Source organism: Mustela lutreola, chromosome 3 (assembly GCF_030435805.1).
Source record: "Mustela lutreola isolate mMusLut2 chromosome 3, mMusLut2.pri, whole genome shotgun sequence".
Classification (NCBI taxonomy): domain Eukaryota; kingdom Metazoa; phylum Chordata; class Mammalia; order Carnivora; family Mustelidae; genus Mustela; species Mustela lutreola.
The window spans coordinates 22457123-22478319 of record NC_081292.1 but is presented as its reverse complement, the minus strand read 5'-3'; the positions used below and the strand labels follow the sequence as shown (position 1 = coordinate 22478319).

At 36.6% G+C, this 21197-nt stretch overlaps 1 protein-coding gene across 1 annotated transcript in view; it reads right to left on the bottom strand.

The window, feature by feature from the left end:
• The window catches only part of EIF3H (eukaryotic translation initiation factor 3 subunit H), a 98754-nt gene extending 87375 nt beyond the window's left edge, over positions 1-11379 (bottom strand). The window contains exon 1 of the mRNA XM_059165738.1: positions 11210-11379. Within this exon, the coding sequence (XP_059021721.1) occupies positions 11210-11341 (132 nt within the window). The 5' untranslated portion in view covers positions 11342-11379. The remainder of the gene's footprint in view (positions 1-11209) is intronic.
• Between the last annotated feature and the right edge of the window lie 9818 nt (positions 11380-21197).

The window sequence follows — 21197 nt, the reverse complement described above, 5'->3', positions numbered from 1 at the left end:
ACGGAGATCACAAGTAGGCAGAGAGGCAGGCAGAGAAAAGAGGAAGCAGGCTCCCCACAGAGCAGAGAGCCAAATGCAGGGCTCCATCCCAGGACCCTGGGATCATGACCTGAGTGGAAGGCAGAGGCTTTAACCCACTGAGCTGCCCAGGCGCCCCAACAGGACCCCACTTTAAATCCCAAGCTCTGTAAGACAGAAGTAAGAAAGGGAATTATTTATCCAGTGAGTGAGCCCAGCTGAAGTACCAACATTCAAATGTTGATTTGCTGTCTTCCATTTGTTGTACATAATAACTCTAGAACTAACCTTTATTTCTTTGTGGAAAAAAATAATGTTCAAGTGAGAAAGAAAGCTTTAGTATAAAACCTTAAAAATTAATTCTGACTGTACACACAAATGTGAACCTCTGGTCTGTACAAACAGGAAAATCGTATGGCATAGTTTTAGAGGCTGGAGCACTGGAATCCAAAATAAAATTTGCCAGTTCTGTGGTCTTACATAAGGTGTCTTAACAATCCTAGCCTCACCTATCTCCTTAGAGATTAATTCAGTAAGTGCCTATCTCACAACACTATCACAAAGATTAAAAGTTAATCCACCCAAAGTATCTAGAACACAGTGCCTAATAAATTCTCAGTAACACATTGGGCTATTATAATAAATATTTCACCTAATCCATTGGCTCATCCATCCACCTATCCAACAAATATTTAGTGAGTGGCTAGAATATGCCACGTATCTTCATGGCATTGACACACTTGCCTTCCCAGAATCTTCAATTTATTCTTCAGAGATCTTTTTCAGTCTAAGATGTAAGTATAACTTACGAAAAATCAACCACCTGACACCAAAAACTTCCAGTTTTGTTTAGACTTATCAGTCATGTGGATCTAGAGCTATTTCTTATGACAACCAATACCACAGGATTTCAGAACAAGATTTTTAAAATCTGCATCAAAAAGTCAAAGTTGAGAGTAAATGGTCTTTATTCAGAATAGTGGTGTATACATGTGTTTATGTATGCAGGTTCTCTTAAAAACATCATTATCCTGCTAAAAATAAAGACTAGATCCACTTCAACAGTGTCTTAAAAGTCTGCTGGCCATTTGGAGAAGAGGTCAGGCAGGATGCATGACTCCTAGGCTGGCTTCATTCCATTTTTGTAGATTCTGGGAGGTAAGGTCCACAGCCTGAATTTCTCACATCAATCACTGTCAAAGAACAGCTATTACCATAGAAGAATTTTAGTCTCAAAGAAACTGTAATGCCACAGAATCTCCCCTTAGCATATTCTGTAAAGTCAATAACTAGACTTTCATTTAATTCTGGCTTCTTTCACTGACTGATCTGTGAACTTGGCAGTTTTCTTATTTGGTTAAGCCTAGATGATTTTTTTTCTAACACTGAACAAAGAAGGTAGTTACTGCCAAAATGTAAATTCAAAAAGCAGAAAGCAGCATTAGTCTTAAATTTAACACATTTTATGGCTCAAGTGGGATAGGGGTTCCATTTCATAACTGGCTGAGTCAAATAATAAATAGGATTTAAATCACTGCTGTTCAGTTTTGATGTGAAAGAAATTTAAGTAACTTCAATAGCAAAAAAGGAAAAAAAAAAGATATTTTGCTCCTGACACATATGGGATTAGTTGCAATGCTCCAAAACACTTAATCAATATCATGTCTATAATATTTCAGTTGAAAGAGCATATTTTGTTATTATTCTTTTGGATCTAATGCTCATCAATGGTCCAAAATTTTAAAGTTAAATCAACTAATAATTGTTGGGAAATGGAGGAAAAGGGCAAAGTCTCAAGAAATTCAAGAAATTCTCCTCATAAAAATTCGTCATGAGATAGTTCAATGATGGTTCAATGATGTAATCAAATATACAAATGTATAATCAGAATTAAATGTTAAGTGATGGTGATGTTTTATTCTTAACATTGTTTTTACTTTACCAACTCAATACACATAACCCATCTGCAAATTTTCCCACATACAGCTGGAAAGTAGTTTTTCCAAAGTAAAATGAGTGATTAAAAAAAAAAAAAAAAGCTCTGCTGAGACAAAATTAATTTCCTCTCTCTTACAAAACAAACCAAAAAATTTCAAAACTGTTATGAGCTATCTACTCCTAACATGTTTCAAGTCTATTATATTGAGAAGCATGGACTACTGCTTAATTAGAAAGCCTTTAGGTGATTTGGGGGCACTTCAATTATAGTCTGTTTCTGATTCCTTCACAGGAGACAGTGCTTGCTAAAACAAGTCCAGAAGGAAACATTAAAAAGAGTAACTGTGACTGCCTCTGGAAAGAGGGTGGTGAAAGACAGGGATGAAAAGTGAGAGCTTTTCACTACATACTTTTTTTTGCTTTTTGATTTATGTACCTTGGGTACCCAAATAGCTGTTTAATTAAATAAGGTTATTATATTAAAAAGACTTCAGTTTTTAAAAAGCACACCACAGTAACACCAGAGGAAGGTGATTATTCACTTTCTTTCTCAAGAGGTCTCTCAGAATCGAACTGAAGATTATACATTTCTGCACAAAATGTAAAACAGGGGGTTTCTTCTATTCAAAGGAAAATATTTTGGTTTTAATTGTTTTAAAGGCTATCCTTAAACCGAACTTGGAAACAGTTACCTACAAGCCTTCATTTGGAGGCTAAAAACAGTCAGTTTATCAAGTTTGATTTGATTTTGTATAATGGGGATTTTCCAAAGGGTTTCTGTATTCTAGGACTACAGCTGTCCTATAAAATAACTATTTACTCAGCATCATTGTGTGTGATGGCCAAATACAAAACAGAATCTGTAAGACCTGCCACATGAGACTTCTGCAATAATTCAGAAGGAGAGTGAGAAATGAATAGTGCAGACAACACAATTATAGACTCACAAAATATGTAAATGATCCTAAGAGAATCCAAGGGAAACCCTACAGAACAATCAAAGATGATACCAGAAGTCTGGGTAACTTGGATAGATACGGTATCACTAACAAAGGACAAGAAATTCTGTACTGACTTGAATCATTGCAACAAGTATGTTAGCATACTAACAGACACCATTAATTTTAAAAATAAAGACTAAGATTTTTAAAGATCATTACTGTTTTGGCAATGGTGCCAAGAAGCAGCACTCTACTATTCTGTAGCCGAGAAAATAAACTATTATAAACTATTCTGGAGAGCAATTTGGCAACATGCTTAAAACCATGCATAACCTTGAAGCCATTAACTTCAACTATAGGTATTTATTAAAGCACAGGAAAAACACTAGAAAAGTAAACCCCCAAATTTTAATGGTGCTATCCTACCCACCCTCATGTTACGAGTTTATAAACCAAGTTATTTTCTTTCTGGTTGGTGTGTGTGTGTGTGAAAGAGAGAGAGAGAGACCACGTGCATCCGTGCTCAATTTCTCCAAACTTTCCTTACAATGAATATACGGTTTTTGTTTTAAAAAATTGTATTTTAGCACATTACTATAGTCCCATATGAAACTAGCTGGGGACAGGTATAAAGGTATAGAAGACACTAAGAAAACAACATTCATTATTAATCATCAGGATACAATGAATATTTGTGGTGTTTAAGTATTATTTGGAGTAAAACAAAAGCCTTAAAATATTATGTCAAAATACAGCTGACGAATTCAGACTCAAAGAGTAAAAAAGTTCTATATTTTGACTAAGTTAATACTGAGTTACCACTCTTTTGCTGAATCAATTTTTTCTCCTCTATTTTTGGGCTTGGTGCCAACATTAGCAAAAATACAGGGTACTGCTCTTGCATACGCTAGTGTCCATTTCAGCTCTTTCAGTTTTAACAAAACAAGAACACTTTGTCACCATATAGATGGAGAGGTACATTACACTGTACTTTTTGCTCTTAAATCTAACCTTTACAAGATACAACCATTTTACAAAATGATCTTCTACAAACAGTTTATGGGAAAAAATAAAGTTACTTTCTCTTTAGGTATATTTCCTCATTCATTGCCAAAGGAAATAATATCCAAGTACCATAATTTCAGTATTTTACAAAAGAAAAATTATGAACTAATCTCCAAGAGAAAAGCAAATGCAACCAAGCTTTCGTGTAAGTGCTGAAATCAGAAGCTTTCATCTAAGGAACTATGGCAGACATGGTGAAGTACAAGTGAGAGTATTTGACCACAAAATAAGACCTGGCAAAGACCCCAAACAAAAGCTAATGCTTTGTAGAAGCTTGTTTCCCCAGTATCAAAGCTAGGACTGACCTAAAAGTCAAGAAAAATGCTAGGAAGACTTAAGATCCCTGGTGTTACTCAGCAAAACTCTGGAAATCTCGGATATTAAACTGAAGATCAGAATTTATAATACATAGGAGCTAGCTGAACCCAAAGGTGACAAGAAAAGAAACCTGTAAATACTGTGCACTCATACCCTTTAATATCAAAATAGGCATGTGAAGAGTACATGTGCCATTTCATCTGGGCCAGATAAGCTACAACTGAAGTTAAGATTTTTCACTATCTTCCATTTACTTGGTAAAGCATTGAGTTTGGAATCCCCCTGTCACTATTAAAATCAATACCAACTACTAAACCTGTTACTACAATAATTAAACATCAATAAAAATAATGTATATTAAACTTCTATTCATTATAGCAGGAAGGGCATGCATTATCCTCCTACTAAAGAAGAAACTAAGGCCCAGAGATGCTAACTGACTTATTAAATCATCTCCCCCATGAGAAATACCACATATGCTATGCTCCTTAAGTTATCCCAAGATAGCTACAAGAAACATTAATACAGTTCGTCATCACTGATGTATATGCCATAAACACAGGAAGCACAATCAGAAAGCTTTCTCAAAAAGGCAACAGATTTCAACAAGACCTCTAACCTTAAGGAAAAGGAACAAAGTCCAGGATGTCTCCAGGGTTATAAGAATCTTAAAAGCATCCTGAGAAGTGAGACAGACAGGCAAGTAAGGCAAGTAAACTGACTTACTTAAGAATACCTACCGGTACTCCTCAATTCTCTTTAGCTTACCTCCTATTTTCTTCAATGCTGATTCCCCAATATCTTATATCTGTGCAACCCAGTAGCTAAAAGTTGTCCTTTTCCAAACGAAAATATTTACTAAATTGATTTCTATTAACTACAAATCTTCTTCTCAAATATGACAGATTATTAAATATAAAGATTCTGACATATTTGCTTACTTGCACATTTTAAAGTTTTAAGTCTGTAAGAGACCTAAGCTTTGGAAAATGCACTTTCTGATGCTTGAACAAGAAACACTGGATTAATGCTTTTGTGAACACTACTTCTATTTCCCTTATCCTGACATTCATCAAATCACATAATCTATATGTATATGAGCTTTCCCATTTGTAAAATGGGGGATAATAATGGTTCCCTAATCAGAGTTGTTATATAGCTTCAGTGCTATAATACATATAAAGTATTTTGAATAGTACCTGGCACATAGTAAGAGCTAACATCTACTGAGTCCTTACAATGTATGAAGCAGTTACAGTAATAGAAAGCAAAATGAATCAAAGACAGCAATTTGTGATCTGAGTCCGAACTCTAGAATAAATTCACCTTATGCCCCTGAAAAGCCACTCATCTTCTAGGAGTGACTGAATCATACATATAATCCAGCTAATAATCCAGTTCTATCAGCTTCTGGAGTTCCTAGAATATAATAACATATGTCAAATGTTTTTATCTACTTTAAAAAACTACTACTTACAATTGGTAACAACTTACTTGTCAAAACAAAAATATAACTAAGTGGTCAAAATTGAGACTGCATACTCAATTTAATCCTCATTCAGAGTGTACTTAGCCTCATATTAAAAATTAGCCTCATGTTAAAAATAATGCTAACAAGATTGCTTATCTGGTTTACCAACCATAGCAAATGAGAGGCTGGAAATAAAAGGGATAAAAGACCTATAAAAGTTTAACAACAAAACAGCAGGAAAAAAAGCCAACTAGAAAGACAAATTACTCAAGGTACCTCGAAGACAGGTGACATTATAGAAATAAACAGATGTAAACACCCAAAGAGATTCTCCAGGACTACTGTCCAATATGGGGCAATAAATTATGTTCTTAAAGATAATACTACAGCTTCAAAACATGGCTAAATCTGTGTCCAATGTTCTCCGACTAAACAGGCAGTAATTTACATAACACACTTCAGAAAGATTTACAATTAAAATGGCTAAAAATGTAAAAATTTTGGTGCTTGAAAGTATTTCAAGCTATCTGACTGAAACACCCACACATGTGAAGCAACTCTCTATTGAAGTCAGAAAGCTGAAAGAGGGAGCCAAGAGCCACATAATTTTTTTGTTGTTTAAACAATAAAAGGCCAAACTGTATTCTACTTGAAACTTGGGATTTTAGATGAGGGCTTCCATTCCATAAGCTACTATACAGTCTCTAGAACTTCGTGTTCTCTCTCTCTCTCACACACACACACACACACACAAAATACACAGTGATATAGGTCATAGCGTAGTATAAGCCCTTCACAAATTTGAATTATTCCTTTCAGTTCACAAAGCACTTCCACCAGTATTTTCTCATCAGCTCAGAATAATCACGAGGTAAGGCAGATAACATCTACCTTTAGAGCTGTTGTAAGAATCAGACATAATCTAACCAAACTTTCCTTCACAGGGTCTTGTAAACAGCAGGTGCTCAATTAACGTTAGTGATTTTTCTTATAGAACAGACACTGATGCTTTAAAAAAAAAAAAAGGAAAAAATTTGAACGAATTTATAAAGCTCACTGGTCTCCCAGCCTCACTTCTTGTGTTTCTCACCAACACACCATTTCTACAAAGCATTTACTGACACAGTTTCCTCATGATTCATTTTCAAGAAAATTTCTTGTACCAAGAATTGTATTAAATCATTCACAGTATCTGAGTGCTTTCTATGTGTCAGTCACTGTTAATATTGCAGTGAACAGACCTGACATTGGCCCTGCTCTCAGGAAGTTGAAGTTGTAGTGTGAGAAGACAAGCAACAAATAAGTAAGAGAATTTCAACAGTAACAAGGGCCTGACTGGGTGATAAAAGAGTCAATGAGCAGTTGGAAAGTACTTGTGAGGTAACATGTGAATCACACCTAAATGACAAAGTATATAGAACTCTGACTTTTTCACTTATTAATAACATACTTTACCTTAAATCCAATAAAGGAAGAATGAGGTAGCTAACAATTGTAAACTATAAGATAACTTTTTACATAAAGGGAAAAACAAAATTTAAAAGGAAAAAAATTCGATGGTAATCAGTTTTAAGCACTGAACTATGAAAGAGACAAGGATTTTACAATTTGGGGCACTGAACTATGAAAGAGACAAGGATTTTACAATTTGGGGCACTTGGGTAGCACAGTGGGTTAAGCATCTAACTCTTGGTTTTGGCTCACGTCGTGGTCTCTGGGTAGAGATCAAGCCTTGTGTCTGGCTCGAGTCTCAGCGCTCCCCCACAGTCTGTCCTTCTTCCTCCCCCTTGGGCCCCTACCCCACGTTTGCTTGCGCACATGCACGCACACTTTCTCTAAAATAAATAAAATCTTGTTAAAAAATTTTACAATTTTGTCTTCAAATTATCATCTCAGTGAGAAAAGAAAAATAAACAGTAAACCATTAATGAACAGTCTAACATCATGTGCCAAGATGAGCGATACAAGCTGTCATCATTAGCTGTTCAAACGAAAAAATCAATGTGGATCAGAATAATACTTCTCAAATATTAATGTGCTATAAATCACCTGATATAGGAGATCAAGACAGGGGCCTAAGATTCTGAGATACTGAATTTCTAACAAGGTACCAGATGAGGCTAATTCCACTTGTCAGCTGACCCATGGTACGATTCAAACTGATTTGGGGGAATGATTCAAACTGATTTGGGGGAATGACATGGTTTTGGTTTTTTGGTTTTTTTTTATGACATGGGTTTTACATGAAAAGTTCAACAGGAAAGATTAGTTTGCTCTTTTCTAGGAACAATGAGATCACCTGAGTGCTAAGAAGAGCCACTCCTCCATTCCAAGAGGACAGATACACTGAGCACTGACTCCACACAGGAGTAAAAATCTCATTGGCAAGTCTAATGGAAGAGACAATTAAAAGATTCTGGGGAAATACCATTTCACACAGGAAAAACAAGCCATCTAATTGTCCATTAATGGTCAGATGAGGACTATTATGCCATATTCATACAATGAGGCACTCTATAGTAATGAAAAGGAATGAATGATAGCTACAGTCTAGAAGGGACTAATCTTGAAAACAATGTGAGATATGCATTTATGACTCAAGACACAGGAGAACATGTACTACAATTTAATTCATATTTCATTCATACTATTAATATAAACAGGCAAAACAAAACAAATTATTTAGAAATACTCTGTATGGTCAAACTATAAAGAAAACCCAATCTCTGAACTAAGGCTCACAATAGTGATTACAGGGTGCAGATTAGGGATAGGAGGAAAGGATGAAAGAGGGGAAGCGGTTTCAAAGATACTCACAATGTTCTATTTCTCACGCTGAATGGCAGGTAACTCGTTTATTTTGTGATTACTTAAATTATGTATCATAGATACTATTTTGCATATGTGATATATTCTAATATTCTGTATAGTTCTTTGCTAATGCTATCAATAATTTTTCTAAAACCTAAATCAGGGAATTATTCGTGATGGAGATTCTAACAACAGTGAGTTGAATAAATAATGGAAAACCATAATTACAGATAATTCTTTAACCGTTAACTTCAAGAGGAAAAAAAGTGGCAACTAAGAATGGAACACAGAGCTATTAAGTGAAAAAGAGAACTAAACATCGTAATATGGTAAAGTCCTGACAATGTTCACATGTTAAGCAGAAGATGATATTAAAGATACAAAAGATTTGGTGAAGCAGAACCAAAGGTAGGAAAGGAAAGGTTCGATACAAGAAGAAAAACAGGTCTCGGCCACTAATAAGATGCCAGGAACAAATGTGATTAAACATCAGACTAACCAAATAGTCCTGTGTTGCTGGAACGTATACTTCCTATGAGGCTTGGAAATAGCAGGAAGTTAAAATCTTGGTAGGCCTTGAATTCATTGCAATATCACTGTAAACATTTCAGGAAGGAAGTTAACAAGATCTAAACCTTCACAGTAAGTGAAATGTTTTAACTGAAGAATGATTAATAGACTGAACAGGGCTAAGAGAACAAATCAAGACACCATTAGAACAATCTATAAAAAATATCAGGACATGGAAGTAGGAGCAGTACAAAAATGAAGGGCACCTAGGTGGATCAGTCATTAAGGGTCCAACTCTTGATTTCGGCTCAGGTCATTATCTTGAGGTCATGGGATCAAGCCCCATGGCTGGCTTACACTCACTGGGGAGTCTCCTTCTCTCCCTCTCCTCCCGCCCTCCCCCACACCCTGCTCACATCCCCCCAAAATAAATAAATAAATCTTTAAAAAAATAAAACAAAATGTTTTGTTCATTCATCTATTGTATATTTATTCTATATATTCTATATTTCTTCTATGTATCAGTTAAAAGGTTCTGCATTGAAAACATAACACGTGAAAAAGCACAGTCCCTTGCCTGCCATCAGTAGCTTACATTCTGGTGTGGAGTCAAACAAAAAAACAAATAAGACAGTTACAGTCAGTGGAAAATGCTATGAAACAGAGTGGTACGATGGAGGATGATGGGGAGTGTGCTACATTAAACAGGGCTGGTAGGCAAAGCCTTTCTTAACATGGAGCATTTAAGCCAAGGACCTAAAGAATCAAAAGAAGCCAAGTAGGAAGAATACGTGAGTATTTCAAGAAGAGGAAACAACTAAAATACTTGTGAATGAAGCCTAGAATGAAGCAGGAGGTGAGTCTGGAGAAAGAGACAAGAGTCCCAGGACCTTAAGAAGATGGTAAGAAGTCTGTATTTTATTCCAAGTGGATATGGTTGATCGCACACAGATAGATGAGAAGCAGATGAATCTGATATATTTCAGAGGTGGAAACAACAGGATTTGCTGAGGGGGAAAATGTAGGTTACTGCCTAGGTTTTCTAACTTGTTCAAATGGTTAGATGGTAGTTCCATTTACTAAGACAGGAGAGCCTAAGGTAAGACCAAGGATGGGGAGAGAGGAAGAAAGGGAAGATGGCAATAATCTTATTTTGGTCAAGTTAAATTTGAGATGCCTATAAGATACCCAAACAGTGATGTCAGGAAGGCAGGGGTATTTAAGAATTGCAAGCGAAAACCAAGTCTGGCAAGAAATAAAAACTAAAGATTATCAGAATATAAATAACATTTAAAGCCATAAGAAAGGAACTTGAGGATCTACTACTGTAACTTCTTGTAACACCAATAATAACACTGAAGCAATTAAGATTAAATGGTAACTTACTATGACTCAAACACTGTTCTAGTTATTGACACATATGCAGCCAATTTCAATCCTCAAAACAACTAACATAAGTATAAAGAGATTAACTTAACTAATGTCATTCAGCTAATTTTAGAGATAGGACTCAAACCCAAGCAGCCTGGCTCCAGCAGTGTGCTTTTACCTACTTTTGGTATACCATGTAAAGCAGAGACCTGATAGAAGGATGCCTAAACCCAAATCTCGAGGCATTCCAACATTCCCAGAGAGGGAAAGGAGAAGCCCATATAAGAGAGGTTTATTCCCACTATGTAGTTTCAGATAAACGCTGAACCAGCAGACTCCGAAGTGGCTATAAAGTAAATCTCCACTTGGGAAGTTAAGGATGTCAGGTCCCAGCTGAGAAGCAATGAAGTTTACCCACCTTCCAAAAGCCCTAGATTCGCAGATCCTTCTCGACATCTCCTTCACCTATTTGTCCTCCTGAAGAGTCTTTCTCCAAATACAGACATCTCAAAACAAGACCCCAGGAATCTGTCACACACCCCTAGCCTCTGTTCCCTGTCTCAGCCCTCAACCCCCCCCCCACCAACAGGTGGTAGAGAAAGCTGCTGCGCCTCCCAGCAAAAAGTGAAGATGAGAGAGATTTTAGGAGAAAACCTTGTCCCAGTCTCACCCGGCCCAGGGGGAGGCTGCCAAGCAGCGCTTCTGGCGGGACTGAACTAAGGACTGAGCTCCCCACGTGGGCCTGGGGAAACGGAACCCCACTCACCAAGCCATCTATCTGCACTTGCTTCACAGCCGAATCTCCGGACCCGCCTTTGCCTTTGCCTTTCCCCGCCGGGCCGGTGGTGGAGCTGGAAGAAGTGGCAGCAGAGCCGGTGCCTTCCTTGCGGGACGCCATCTTTCCAGCCAGACAGGAAAAAAGAGAAACGTGAGTGACCGGAAGCGGAAGTCCGGGCTTTACGTGACGTCACGCACAGTCCAAGGGGCGGAGCTGGGAGGAAAAGCCGGAGCAGAGCTCCGCCCCGCATCTCCTTTCCAGCCTGGCCTTCTTCGCGGAGGTAATTCTTTGCGCATGAGCGTTTTGCCTTTGCGGCTTCTTTCTCGCCAAAGGGTTTGAGACAAAATTAGACTTTTTAGAATCTTTTCAACCATATGTTTAGTCAGTCGCCATTAGTCAGTTGACCATAGCAACATTATAGCTCTTGTTTATTGTAGCTTCTCACCTAAAAACGAGTTCACTTTTTTTTTAATCAATCCCCATTCCCAATCTTCTAAACTATGAAGAGCTGTACAACTCCCATCACACATACTTGGAAACAGATTTGTCCAGGTCATCCTGTTATTAGCGGTGAGCTGGTATTGTAGTTTGTTTTAGGTAATTTTAGGTAGCAGTCTCTAACCACTTAGAATATACAGAAATTAATTAGACTATAGGAACTTTAATCAGAATAACGAAAATTAATAGTCCTTTGCTGCTATTGATTGCATGCAGGATTTACATGAGGAAAGTACTAAAGAAGCTATTTTATGTACCGTGTCCAAGGATAATGCAGAGCATACTCTTTAAAAATAACGCTGATTGGGGCGCCTGGATGGCTCAATGGGTTGAGGCCTCTGCCTTCAGCTCAGGTCATGATCTCAACGTCCTGGGATCTAGGCCCCCATCCGGCTCTCTGCTCCGCGGTAAGCCTGCTTCCTCCTCTCTCCCTCTCTGCCTACTTGTGACCTCTGTCTGTCAGATAAATAAATAAAATCTTTTAAAAAAATAAAAATTAAAAAAATATGCTGACTTACAGTTCTCTGAAGTACAGAACTGAAGTCTTTAAAACAATATGTGACAGCTTTAGCAAATCACTTTAGATAAGGAGTTTAAGACATTCTTTCCAGGTTTCCAAATTTAGCCAATTGCTTATTTATGAAATATTTAATCATTCAGTAGATGTCTATGCAGAACTGATAATTCCCAAATTTATTTTTCCCTAGACCTCTCCACTGAAGTCCACACCAGCATGTCCATCTGCCTATGCAACTTCTCTACATAAATGTTCAATATGCACCACCATTTTAGCCTTTCCAAAACTGAGCTCCAAATACCACCTCCCCCCACATAGTCTTCCTCATGTCATTTGGTGACAGCTCCATTATTCCAGGTGATTAGACCAAAAACGTTGGAATTATCTTTGACTTCTCTGTTTCCCTCACACCCTTACGGGAAACCCTAGCTCCCATGTGCAAGAAAGGGAGTCCTAGGAATTATGATTCCAGCTTAGAGAAAGTTGACATGGTACAAATCCACCCCAACTGTAGGACTACAGGCTGTCTAAAAATCATTTCAAATATAATGATATAGGCACATTGAAAGTAAAATAATGGGAAAAATATATCACGTAAATGTTAAGCAAAAGAATGCAGAAGTGGATATATTAACACCAGATAAAGGAGAATTTGGAGCAAGGGAAATCACCAGAGATGTTATATAATGATAAAAATAGCCAATCACCAAAAACACATAGTAATTCTAAATGTGAATGTCCTAGTAATAAAGCTGAGTTTCTGTAAAGAAAGAACTCCTAGAACTCAAAGAATAAATAGACAAACACATAGTCATAGTTAGAGATGTCAACTCCCCTTTCTCAACAGTTGACAGAATAACTAGAGAGAAAATCAACTAGGATTTAAAGGAACTCAGCAATACCATCAACAGGATTTATCAATAATATAGAACATTCTACCCAACAACAGAATGCACATTCATTTTGTTATTTTCAAATGTCCATGGGACATATAAACCATATCCTGATCCATAAACAAAACTCAACAAATTTAAAAGAACTGAAATCGCACAGAATATGTTCTCCAACCACAATCGGTTCAAACTAGAAGTCAAAACGTAAAGGTAACAGAAAATTTTCCAAATACTAGGAAACTAAACAACATGCTTCCAATAACTCATGGATCAAAGAAGCCTTAAGGGAAATTTAAATACACACACACACACATTGAACTGAATGAATATGAAAATATAAAAGGTCAAAAATTGTGAGACACAGCTACATCAATGCTAAGAGAAAAGTTTATAGCTAAATGTATACAATATGAAAGAGGAACTATCTCCAATCAATAACCAAAGTTCCCTCCTCAAGATCTTAGAAAAATAAGAACCAAATATCTCTAAACCATACAGAAAAATTTAAATAACAGATTGTAGCAGAACACGGAATTTTCTATACTGATCACCCAAAGAAGGTTAGTCAAAGTCATTAAATTGTATTTCTGCCTCCAAAATAAGCAGTTTGATGTTGCAGGTACTAATGCCATTGTAGCTATTCATTTATAGGCCAAAATAAATTTACCCTGTGTTTGTAATAATATGTTCTTCATTTTTTCTGTCACAGGAACGAAACTTTTTAGCATACTTCTACATTTGTTGAAAATATTTCAAATTTAGTCAGAGACAAAATGAGAGAGGATGGTGAAGGCCTTCCAAAGCAAGCTGTGGGCTGTGCCCATGGGTGACTACCACCTAGGGACAGGAAGCAAAGAATAGCTTGTCATACCTGAATGAAAAAATGAAAAAATAAACAGTCTGACCAGTTCTGCCTTTGTGGCATGTAACTCTACCCACTAGGAAAACACAGCCCAGTGAATGTCAGACTGTGACCAGTCCAGCCACGCCTTAGAACCAGCCTGTGTTGAAACTGCCTTCCTTCACTTGGCTAAAGCTTACTTAAACCCCCTTTCAATATAGTAAACTGAGAGTCAAGACTCCAACGGTGAGCCAAAAGGATTTTTTAAAATGTCACTTTATTCTTCTTTGGTATACAGATTAGCCAAAGGGTTTTTTTTTAATATCAGTTTATTTCTATTTAGTTGTTGCCTGCTTCCAGATCTATATGGAAGGCAAGGTTCCTTTGGACATCTGAGCTGAGCAGCACTCTTGGCCATGGAGTAGATAGGTATAGGATGGACTCTGTGTCTATGTCTGCTCAGGGCTCACAGCTAACCTTTATAGGATCAACTTGGCATTTGTTCTTGCTTTTGAGGAAGGAAATGGGTAGAAAGTAATCTGATCTTACTATTTACTGTCCCTTTGGGAAGTAACTGTGTATTCATGACATAGAGCTAAGGGGTCCTCCTTCTCTAGTACCCATTGGAAACAAAAGAAGCAAGGAAACTTTCAAAGCTTTCAGCATAAGATTCTGTAAGGTATATGTTCTTACCTCTTCTATATATGTTCTTTTCTAGCAAAGGAGCACAAAGATCTTTTCTTCTCTTGGGAAAGAGATGTGATTATGTGATGGTTATAAGATCTCCAAAAAATCAGATTATACCTTCCTTCTTTTAGGAGTCACAAATATCAGGGAATAGAGAGAAACAGGAAGCCTACCCTCCAACAACAATCATTCATGAGGAGGGGATCAGACTCCCTATTCTATGGAAATGGGAGGGAAGGGCAATTTCTCGCCCTCCCTAAGAGACTATATAGTGTCATCATAATTAACAAACCAGGTCTACACACAAAAATTAGAAGTTAGCAAAGCCAGAAGAAAAAACATATAAATAGGGAAAAACTAAAGTTCTGGATTAAGTTAATATACTTTTTAGAAGTCCACAAACATTCATTTGGCCAAAGAAAATCATCTGGCTTAAAACCCTAAACACTTTACTTAATATTTAACTAGAGTGGAAAGACACCTTTGAGAGATGCTGAAAGCAGATAATAACAACAGGTTTCTGCATCCTAGCTTCTTCACAATGTTGTCCACGATAAAAAGAGAACATATGCAGAACATCTTAAATTTCCTTAAAGCAAGGTGTTACACAAACAATACCATCAGTTTTCCTTTTACTTATTTTTTTTAAGTAACCTCTATGCCCAAACTGGGGCCTAAACCCACAACTCCAAGACCAAGAGTTGCACGTTCCACCAACTGAGCCAGCTAGCCACCTCTATAATTTTCCTTTTAAAAGGTATTTTTTGGGGGTGCTGGATTTAGCAAATATTCCAACAGTTAGGTCACATTGGGCTGCAAGTAACAAAAAACAAGTACACAAAAACCCAATTTTAATTATTTTAAACAAGAAGGAGATGTACTCTATCACATAACTAAATATTGCAAATGCAATATTTGCATATTGCAAATAAAGTAACATAAATTCTCCAGTTCCATATCATTATGATACCCTTGACTCTGGTTTCTAACATGTTTAGTTCTGTCCATAGACTGGTTACCCCCATAATTTCAAAACAGCTGACAGTAGCAATGGACACAATGCACTTCTTTTTTTATGTTTATTGCAAGAAAAAGAAAACCTCTCCTCCAGCCATGGGGAAAAAAGATCTTTCTCTTTAGTCTGATTGGGATCAATTTAAATCATGTGCTTCCTTCTTTGTACATGTGGACTGAGACTTTGTGAGGCCATTGTTTGAAGAGCTAAGTAATTTGCTCAGCATCATGAAAGGAACAATAGAGGCGGTAAAGACAGAGTCAATAAAAAGAAAATAATATTGATTTATACATATGACCCAGATGTGGGCATTTCCTATATGTTTGTTAAAATAATAATTTAAAAAACAACATTTGGCCTTCTTGTCCCAGTATTTTGATATATGAATTACCAACTAATATTAAAACAAGGTGATATAGCATTGAAAATATTTGCACAGATTCTAAGAGTGATTTTTTTGTATAATATAACATAATTAATACCTTGTATTGGTGTAATTTAATTATAAATATGAGACTTTGAAATAATATTCTACTGGATTATTGAAAGTCTCTTTAATTTCTTGCCACCAGGAGTTCAGTTTCTGCCCTGAAGTCCTCCTGCTGCTTAAAAATATATACGAAACCATGAGTGAAATGGTTGTCTTCAACATTTTTTTCAATATAAATAAATAGTGTTTGTAGAAAATCCTTTTAATGCCATAATCTGACATTATTTTTGGTCTTTAAACTCCTTTAAGTAACAGAAATAATATTTGCTTACCCAGAGTAATTTTACAAGGATTCATTAATCTCCTAAAATGCTTGGTAAGTTAAAATGAAAGCCCCCATACGGTCAGTACGAATTTCCCTACCAGTTTCAGTTATGATTTAATTAAATTTGAAAGGCAAGTTTGTTATGCATCAAAATGAAATAGTTTGCACATTGCTGCCACTTTTTAACTTTTCCTCTTCTCTACCAGTTTTCAGTTTTACCACTTTAATTAATACCATTAAACATTTTGTAGTAACATTCCAAGGTAGAACCTTGTTTAGATCTGTTATAGTGAAAGGCTGAATTCCTTTCAACTTAATTCCCAGGGTAGTAGTTGTTCTCTGTACGATTTCATTGAAATAGACTATTACAGCGAGTAAATTTGCTAGTACAATATTACGGCCATCTGATAACCAATGGTGGACTTCCTGACTACTGTCTGGTAGAAAAATACCATGGACAAACAGAAACCCCTTGACACTTTTTTCTAAGAGACATTTTCTTTATTGTCATATACCCTGAAGGAAGAGCTCACTGGTACTAGCTGCACCAACAGACTTGCTGTCTTTAATTGACAACTGGGTAGCATTAACATGTCCTTGATGTTTCTTGCCCAAGCAGCTGGTGGTGGTGGTGGGGGGGTCTTCATAATTAACTAACTTTACTCAACAGAAGTTTCATCCCACTGACATACCCAGTTCAAATTAAATTGTTTATACTTGCAAAAGAAAAAAAAAGTCAAGATAGCTTTTATTGTATGCAAAAAGGATTTAATTTATTTTACTTTGAAAAAACATTGCACCCTTTACAGAAAACATATACACTGGGATTTTGAGCCTGTTCAAAGAAAGGGCACTTGCATTGACAAACACTAACCCGCATCAAAGTTTAATCAAAGACATCTGCAGATGTAAAAGTCTAGCTGTTTTAGGACTGGGTTTGGCTGCATACAAAAGAAACTGAGTGTGCCATTGTAGGTTCATCCTGAGCTGAAAAAAATAAAGTACCATGCTGGTGAGTGATGTGGATAATAGGGAAGCTGTATATGTGTTGAGGCTGAGTGTATATGGGCAATCTCTGGATCTTCTTTTTAATTTTGTTTTAAATACCTTGCTGCTCTAAAATAAAGTCTCAAAAAGTGAGAAAAAAACCTTAAAATAATATTTTTAAACTAAGGTAAAAGTTTATTTTTCTCGGGGCGCCTGGGTGGCTCAGTGGGTTAAAGCCTCTGCCTTCAGCTCAGGTCATGATCTCAGGGTCCTGGGATCGAGTCCCGCATCGGGCTCTCTGCTTGGCAGGGAGCCTGCTTCCTCCTCTCTCTGCCTTCCTCTCTGCCTACTTCTGATCTGTCTCTGTCAAAGGAATAATAAAAAAAAAAAAAGTTTATTTTTCTCTTATGTACAACAAGTCCAGACATAGAAAGCCTGGATTTGGAAAGATGGTTTCACAAATGACACAGACTCCTTCCTTTAGCTGCTTTGCGTGCTTAGCACATGGCCTCCATGCTCAAGGTTACCTCATGGACTAAAATAGGTTCTGGTGTTCCATTCATCACATTCAAATTCCAGTAGGAAGGAAGGAAGAAAGTGGAAAAAAACCCAAGTGCCAGTTGTTGAGCTAAGTTGGCATCTTTTAAGCAGCCTTCCCAGAAGTCCTTTGTAACATTTATACTTATGTATCCTTGGCTAGAATTTAACCATATGACTATACTTAACTGCACAGAAGTCTAGGAAATGGATTCTTTTTTTCTGACCACATATTAATGTCCAGAATAAAATCGAAATTCTATTACTAGAAAAAGAGAGGTTGGGTGACAATTTACGGTTTGTATCACATTCACTCTGTATATATATATGATGATTTTGTGGGAAATGTCATGCAGTCATTAAAAATAATGAATGAGAACTATGCCAATTGACTTGGGGTGTGTGGTGGGGGGGAGGATTTCCACAAGGGTTGCTGGGTGAGAAAAAGCAAAATGTATAGAAGTGATAAAATATGATTCCATTTTTGAATCATCTAAAGGGGCAAAAATCCCTATGTATAGGTATACAAGTGAGATGTAAGTATATGAAAATGGGAAATTGCTAAAGGATACACAGTAGGTTGTTAGTGTTTTCTCTGGGCAAGGGGAGAAGGGACGAATACCTTTGTGGTGTTCCATTGTTTCACTTATTATGATAGGAATTTTTGTAATTTGAAAAATATAAAAATGTTTTAAAAAGTGGAGCAGCCTCAGATCCAATCTTCAAAGCACTGCCTGCCACATATGGAAGTTCACAGGAAGCAAGTCCAGGATGGAGTCTGTCACAGAGGATCCTAGTGATGAACTTAGTAGGTCCTCAGTACAGTTTACCCAAGTTGTTCTAAATGACTTATTTAGGGAAATTATTTACTTAGAACACGTGTTAGCTACATAATGTTAGATAGAACATTGTATCCTTTTTGCTAATGGGTGTTCACCAATGTTTATAAATATTTAAATATGAGTATAAGGTACAATAATATCACAATGGATCTTTGTGAATTATCTGGAATACTAACGTTTATGAAATTAAACAAAATAACCTTTATGAATTGTATTTAATATTTACCTATTTAATTCCATTTAGGCCATGAATCTTTCATGAAAAAGTCTTGTTTGGGAATTAGACACACCTTGCAAGAATAAATCATTCTGTCAGCTTGGCTTCCTCAAAATTTCATGAAGAAAAAACTTCAAAATCATGTACAACAAATCATATTATAAGTTATATTTGATCCAGACATAATAAAGAATATGAAGAGCATGAAAAAATAAAGAAAAATAAATTAATTCCCTACCTACCTGAGCTGAATGTCTATTTGGCATGGAAAATGTCCAGTGTAGTGACCTAAGAAAAAGCTAGCAGCTAGGAATGCTGAGATATTATTGTTCCAGTACTATAAGGTCAAAATTATTTTCAATGGCTATTTAACAGTGATATCATAATAATTTTGAAAGTAAAATTTCAGATTTAAATTTATATCTGAATAGTTCAGCCAATAATAGCAATATTTGTCTTTTGCCTTGGTTGTGGCCAAATACTGATTTTCTAATACTAGGTCATTGACCATCAGACCAAAAAGTATTCATTGGAAAATGTCCTATTGAATAAACAGTGATGCTTGACTGCAAACCTCAGGAACATTAATATGCATAATAACAACTTTGGAAGATTGTAATAAACGTCACTTCCTTTCTGAATAGTATCCCTATCCCTCAATACATATTCCGAGCCAGAAATGGGCATTTTAAATAAGCAACAGGGGCTTTTTCGGCATGTTCCAGGATCATGTTTTGAGAAATACTGCTGTAACAGAAAGCTCTGTTTTAAACTTGGTAATCACCATCATAGACTGCCTTTATGTTTGTGAAATAAAGATCTGGTATGCAAATGGCACTGTCATATACACAGAGCTTAGAAAATAATTATGCTGTAGTTTAATACATTAAAAACAACAAAAACAACTAGAATAGGACTCAAAGCTCCAGTCCTGCACCATATTTTTCTCACTGATTAAGCTTAAATATCAAACCAGTTATTTTAAGCCACTTTTTTCACCAAGGAAAAAAGATGGCTTTATTCAGAAACAGAAGACAAGTGCAATACCAGACAAGGGAGCTAGCAACACCATAGGCAAACCTGGGGGACAAAGAAGAGGTACTACTCTTTTATAGAGATAATGGGGGGGGGGAGTTTTGGAAAGACTGGTACAAACAAAAAGTCGGTTGGAGTAAACTGAGAGCTTGTAGGGGCTTCTCATTGGCCAAGTTGTGACCATCTCTCATTGGCTGGGCTGTTGGTGGGGCACTGAATAAGGAAAGCCTTTCTTCCTCCTGCTGGAGTAGTAATGTAATATCTACCTACAAGATCTGTCTCTTCCTGTTAGGCCTGTTACTGAATAAAAGTAGTGGGGTGTGAGATTCTCTCTGCCCAACTTTCCAACTCCATTATAGTGAGGTTTCCCTTTATCATCACAAGTGAAATATAACCAATGAAATGGAGCTGGTAGATCAAGCTGGGTATCTTATTATTATTATTTTTTAATGTTTTAACTGATTTGTAAGACGAGGTTGGTACAATTTCTCTGTGGTGGGAGTATAGCTGGGGTGGGGAGTTGGCATGCAGGAATAAAGAAGAATAAAACTGGAAAGCAGTGAGCAATTATACTCAAGAACCATGAATCCAATCCCATTAATAACACCTTATAGCTTCCAGTTTCTAAATTTATTTTCAGTGAAATAAAAGCACCTAAGTGATGTTGTGCTGGGAATCAGGATCTGGGAACCATTATAGAATATCTTAGTTCCAATTCCATAAACCTCTATCTTCAAATAAAACCCCAAATGCAAATCTTAATAACTTTGTAAATCACTTTTTTTGTATTGGCTCTTTCTCTCCATTGTTAGCCAGAGCTAGATATGGGACAGGTTCCAGGCCAGGACAAAAATGCAACATTTTATCCTCCCCATGCTTTGATTATCCTGCTCTGAAATTAAGCAGACCCTTGGCAATTAATTACCTGCTGGGGAAAAATTTTTCTGATTAACTCTTCATTAATCGAGTTGACCAAGTAACTTGTAAACTTTTGGTCTTTTCCCCTTTTGCTACTAGCCCAGTACCTACCTAGTCTTCGAATCTCAGACACCATAAACATAGAAAGGGTTCTTGAAAAGTCTGGTCCTGACAACCAGTTTGACAGTGCGGAACTAAAGCCAGTTTTTTTTAATTGTTGCTCAAAGTGAAGTT